General features: G+C 44.5%; 1 protein-coding gene across 1 annotated transcript in view; it reads left to right on the forward strand.

The window, feature by feature from the left end:
* The window catches only part of NMT2 (N-myristoyltransferase 2), a 138,280-nt gene extending 132,581 nt beyond the window's left edge, over positions 1–5,699 (forward strand). Inside the window, exons 11-12 of the mRNA XM_082258733.1 lie at positions 570–707; positions 5,231–5,699. Of these exons, the coding sequence (XP_082114859.1) occupies positions 570–707; positions 5,231–5,251 (159 nt within the window). The 3' untranslated portion in view covers positions 5,252–5,699. The remainder of the gene's footprint in view (positions 1–569; positions 708–5,230) is intronic.
* The last annotated feature ends 301 nt before the right edge of the window (positions 5,700–6,000 follow it).

Genomic DNA, 6,000 nt, shown 5'->3' on the forward strand with positions numbered 1-6,000 from the left:
GATTCCTCTCCTGTACTAAAATTAATTATTCTAATTTCACTGCACACTGCAGGAAGCTCACAGCATGCAGTAAAATTAGAATAATCAATTTCAGTACAGGAGAGGAGCCCGCAGCAAGGACAGATAGTCTGCCTCATTTCCTGGGTGAAGGATGTCCCGCATCATCTAACCCTTTCAGCCTCACTGTCCCTGGCCCTCCTCTTTGGTTTATTGGATTTAAATTTTTTTTCATTAAGGTTCAGCGCCACATGTGGCCATTACCAAGTGTGGTCTGCATGTAATGTAATCCTGCCTAGGAATGCCCGGTGCTCCAATTTAGCCAACTGAGGTATTTTGATATTTGTATAACACTTTCCAAGAGTCAGCCCACTGCTTGCATCAGGGTGAGAGCCAAGGCAGGGTGGTGCCATGATTTGCATGCATTGTATAGAGACGACATTCCTGAGTCTAAAATAAGGTCTGTAATGAAAGCACAACAGTGTTATTTAAAAAGATGTAACTTTAGGTTGTTTCAAAAGAAGATTAAACTTCAAATTTAAACAAACAAATTCTCTTCCGGTGTTCTGCAGAAAGGATTTGACGTGTTTAATGCTCTGGATCTGATGGAAAACAAAACTTTCTTGGAAAAGCTGAAGTTTGGCATTGGGGATGGCAACTTGCAATATTACCTGTTCAACTGGAGATGCCCAGCTATGGAGTCTGAAAAGGTGAGCAGGCTTTACTGGACCAAATCCTGACCTTCTAGGGCAGACTTTGGTTTTCTTGTACATTTCTAGGTGTAGACCTACAGATCATGACCGGTACAGATAAATGGATGGGGTGCCTGCAACACCTTAGGCCTCGTACACACGCAACGATTATCGGCCGACCGATCGGCCGACTTTTGTCCAGTGTTGTTGTGTTGGTTGAAATGTGCTCTAGACTGCACACAAATTTTCTCGGCCAACAAAAATCTACTTCAGAAGTGATGTCATGTGATGGTTTACTTTCTGTGTGTTTTTTCTTCTCTGACTCATCAGATTTGTCTGCCGAAATCTGTACTGACTGATGGAAAATCGGCCGTTGTGGTGACGGCCACCAAAAATTTTATAGCCTGTACACCAGATTTCATTCGGGCGAAGAGTCGGTTGTCGAAAGCATCATACTAACAAGCCGAAAATCGGCCGATCGGACGTTGGCCGAAAATTCACGGCCAACTATCGACGCGTGTGTGGCTTAACTCTCATCTGCACAATTGTAAAGCATAGTGAGAATTTGTAAAACAAATTACATATCTGTCAAGATTTCATGCACGTGCTGGAGTCCAGCTGAACCTTTTCCCACCAAGCTCTGCTTTATTGTAGGGTCCAAAAAAAAAAAAAATCTGTACTATAGTTAAAAACTTGAGTGTATTCTTGGATAATCTTGTCAAATGCAGTTTTATGGGAGTACCAAATATGTCTTCCACCTTAAGCCCAGCTCAGGATATTAGCGATTCCCTCCCCCCCCCCCCAGTGACCAAGAAGATAACAAGCTGGGAAAAATACCTGATCCCCAGGGCAGGATATTAGCTTGAGTCATAGAAGAAACTGAAATCCATTGTACTGCAGGATGGCTTAGGAGGAGATGTTTGCAATCAAGGTTGATTAAAGCACAATGCTCTTTATACATTTTTTTTTTTTTTTTTTTAAAGCTGGGCTTTAAAGTAAACCTCCCGTATCTACTTCCTGCCCCTAGGACGTAACATGACATCCTGGACCTTCAGTGTTGATGTCAGAATGATGCCTGTAGGTATAGGCATCATCCCAGTATCTTTTTTTTTTTTTTTTTTTTTTTTTTCCTAGTGGCTAAAAAGCTGCTGAATTGTTTTTACATGCGATGGGAAGGGGTCTTCCCCTCCTTCCCACTGCATTTTTGGGTTCTCCTGTCCCACCAAAATGTATCCCTGATCATCTCCATGGTATAAGAAATCAGAAGCAACAAGTATTTTGTCACTTCTGGTTTTGCCAGGATGTAAACAATGTAAACCGTCTGTCCGTTCTCATCCGATCCCATCCGATCCGCTGGACGGATGGAAAATAGGGTTTCCATCCATCCAGATTTGACAGGTCGGATGTCAGCGGACATCAGGACCTCTTCAGGAGGATCCAAACGAACCTGGTCTGGCAAGCCAAGATCGGGCTTCTCCAGACCTGTGGACAAGGCTCCTTCAGCATGAAGGTGCACCCTTACCTGTATCGGGGGTGGGGGGGACGTCTTCGCTGGTTCCTGGACCCGTAGACTTCTCTAGTGCAAGACAAGTGGGTCCACAAAGTCATTCGGTCTGGCTACAAGGTAGAGTTTCACTCTTGTCCCCTAACAAGGTTTTTTTCCTTCCAACTTGGGCCTGTCCCCAGCCAGACCGCTTACAGGGCATGTTTGGGGTGGTACAAGACCTGTTCCTTCAAATGGTGATTGTCCCAGGTTCTGACTTCGGAACGTTTTCAAAGTTTTTACTCAAATCTGTTGACAGTTCTCAGGAAGGAAGGCAAAGCATCCAATCCTGGACCTCAAGGCGCTAAACTACTTTGTGTGGGTACAGAAGTTCAGAATGGAGTCCATTAGAACGGTGGTGGCATCCCTGCGTCAGGGGGATTTCCTCGCCTCTATCGATATCAAGGATTCCTACCTTCACGTTCCAATATGTGCCAGTCACCAGTTTTTTTCTCCATTTTGCTGTGGGAGAAGAGCATTATCCGTTTGTAGCGTTGCCCTCTGCTCCTCAGGTCTTCACAAAAATGTTAGCCCCGGTGCTAGCCTTGCTACGCTAATGGGGAACGCGGTACTGGGCTACTTGGACGATCTCCTTCTGCGTACAGAGTATCCCTCTGCTCTGGTGGACAACCTGGAGATCAAGATACGAACTCTGTGGGAATGTGGGATTGATTCTGAACCTTCAGAAGTCTGCTCTGGCCTTAGCCTGAGTGCTCCTTTCTCTGGACAAACTCCAAAAATTGCAGGCTGCAATTCGCCCCCTGCTGTCCAACAGATGGTCGTCCCTTCGGACTTGCATGCCGGTGCTGGGCCTGACAGTGTCTACCCTTTGAGGCGGTTCTGTTTGCACAGTTCCATAAGAGGTCCCTGCAAATGGAGATTCTGACCAAATGGGACAAGACTCCACAGCCTCTGGAAAATCAGATCCTCCCCTTGTATTGGACAGTGGTCAACATGGATGCCAGCCTGTCCAGCTGGGGAGGCATCCTCGGCAAGCATTCTGCTCAGGGGATCTGGTGCTTTCAGCTCTACAGAAGCCTTTCTTTGAAAATATTTGGGAGATTTCCCTGCTTATGCTGTCTAAGTAGGTGGCCTTTTTGGTGGCTATCACCTCTGCGCACGGGGTTTTGGACCTGGCAGCCTTATCCTGCCGTTCACCTTATCTGGTGTATCAGAGATAAGGTGGTTCTTCGCCCCGTTCGTCGTTCCTTCCAAAGGTTTTCTGTTTTTCATTTGAATGAAGACATTGCGTTGCCTTCCCTGTGTCCCAGGCCTAAACATTCAAAGGAAATTGCCTTGCATGCCTTGGATGTGGTCCGGGAAATTAGGGTGTACCTGGCAGCTACGAAGTCTTTCAGGAAGTCTGACTCTATTGGTGCTCACGGACGGACCTCGAAAAGGGTTGTCTGCTTCCTCTGCGACCATTTCCAGATGGATCAGACAGACTGTGGATCAGGCCTATTCCATCAGGGGTCAGGTTCCTCCTTTCCCTGTCAAGGCACGCTCTACTTGGGCACTTACTGACTCCAAATGACGGAAGGCCCAGGAGGCACTGATGCAGGTTTGTGTCTGTGCACACTTTTACAAAGTTTTATGAGGTGGATGTGTTGGCATCTGCGAATGCTTCTTTTGGCCGCAAGGTTTTTCAGGCTGCTGTTTGGAGGACCTGGTCCTCTTTGAGGGTGTATTGTTTTTTTTGTTTTTTTTTTACTGTTCCCAACCCTCATTTTTGATACTGCTTTTGGACGTCCCAATTGTTAAGAAGATTAGGAGCGGTGTCTGTCAATGAATGAAAGAGAAAATGGGATTTTTGACTTATCGTAAAATCCATTTCTCTGATGTTCATTGACAGACACAGCACCCACCCCTCTGTGGAGTTGGCTTTCTTCTGACACTGCTTGCAACAAAACTGAGTGCCTATGGCTGAGAGTGGGAGTATACCCCCTCGGACTGCCCCATAGGCGTAGTCAAGCCTAGTGTGCTACTCCTGTAGGGGGCAGCATAACCCAATAGTCAAGAAGATAAGGAGCTGTGTCCGTCAATGAACATCAGAAAAATGGATTTTACAGCAAGTTAAAAATCTATTTTTTTTTTAATTGGTCTCGTGTAATAATCAAATGTTCTGAGTTCCTGAATTTAGGATTTTCAGCAGCTGTAAGCCATAATCATCAAAATAAAGAAATGCTTGAAATATATCACTCTGTGTAACACATCTATATATACATTTTTTATTTATTTTTTTATAATTGACAATTTTCATTAAGTTTTTTTCCTTTACTATTTGAAAAATATAAACAAAAGCACGAGAAAAATTAACACTGAATATGCCACAAAATTACCAAGAGCAATCTGTCACATCATATACACACTAGTACTCTCAAGTATTGTAATGAGGCTCCAATTCTGCAGCCATAATCGGCTAACATATAAGACATGGACTACCGGAGAGTTTTACTTTTTAAATTGAATTACGGGAATAAACTTTTTGATGATTTACTAACTTTTTGAGATGCACCTGTACAGATACTTTCCTTTTTGATCTATAAATCTGCATTAACCTTTAAAACTCACACATTTTATTAGGTTTTAGCCATCTTAGGATGTCACACTCTTTATTCAACAATTCCTTCAGCCACATTCACACGGCAAGAGTCGAGCAGTTTCCTGCGGCTGGATGGATACAGACAGTTGCGGCCGCTGAGCCTGCACAAAGCAGGGACAAGCTAACAGTGTCCGTGCATGTAATTGCAAATTGAATGATTACCTGCGATTAGGGATAGATGATTGCTCCTGGAAAAAAGAGGTCTCAATCTACCACTAACTGCAGGCTTCACAGTTACATCTGAATGCTGGCTGACAGCCTGTCACTGCTCATGTAAAGGCTCAGCGGCCACAACTGTCCACATCCAGCTGCAGGAAGCCGCAGGAACATTTTTGCCATGTGAATGAGGCCTTATTCTAAATGGTCGGATGGTATGACACTGTTGTCTCGTTGCAGGTGGGCCTGGTGTTACAGTAAACCTCTGCATCCAAGACTGCCTCGCGCACGCACCGGAGCTGCTCTTCAGGAAGGACAAGCACAAAACCGCTGGAGACGAGGGGTCCCGAGGAGACGAAGAACAAATAAAGACGTCTGAGCAGCCCAACGGGATTGTACTGCAACCACCACAGATTTCATCCAGAGCTGTCGTCATTCTCTCATGGCGCAAATGCATTATTCAAACAATAAACCGAATGAAAAAAAAGACGCAGAACAAACGTAATAAACTGAAGCACACATTCCTTTATAATTTGGAAACATATTTTTTTTTTTTCCAAGGACGTGAGAAATCGTTTGGTTTTAATTCACTACCATTTTTATAGACAGACCTGCGGAATGCATGTGACATAATCTCTTCAGATTTGATACTGTACATTCAGTAAGGCAGCAGAGCTATCAACAGCCCCTCCCCCTCCAACCCCCTCCCCCCAAAAAAACAAAACAAAAAAAAAAAAAACAATTCTTCTGCAAATTATGCCGGACATTTTTTTCCGAGCATCTGCAAAGGGGACGATTGACTCTTCTCTTGCTTTGCTTTTTGTTCAGCCTGCGGGGATAAGGTCACCAACTCTGTGCGCCGGGGGACACTTAAGATGACGACAGTGTTATAATCGGCAGAACGAAAGTTCATTATGTTTGTGACAGAAGAATAGCTATGGCCGGTTTGTGCTATGTTTATAGTAAATATAAGGAGAAAATTAAAGGTGCGCTTCCAGTGTTGCCTTAAG

This window comes from Pelophylax lessonae, assembly GCF_965119305.1.
Source record: "Pelophylax lessonae genome assembly, chromosome: 5".
In the NCBI taxonomy this organism is placed as follows: Eukaryota; Metazoa; Chordata; class Amphibia; order Anura; family Ranidae; genus Pelophylax; species Pelophylax lessonae.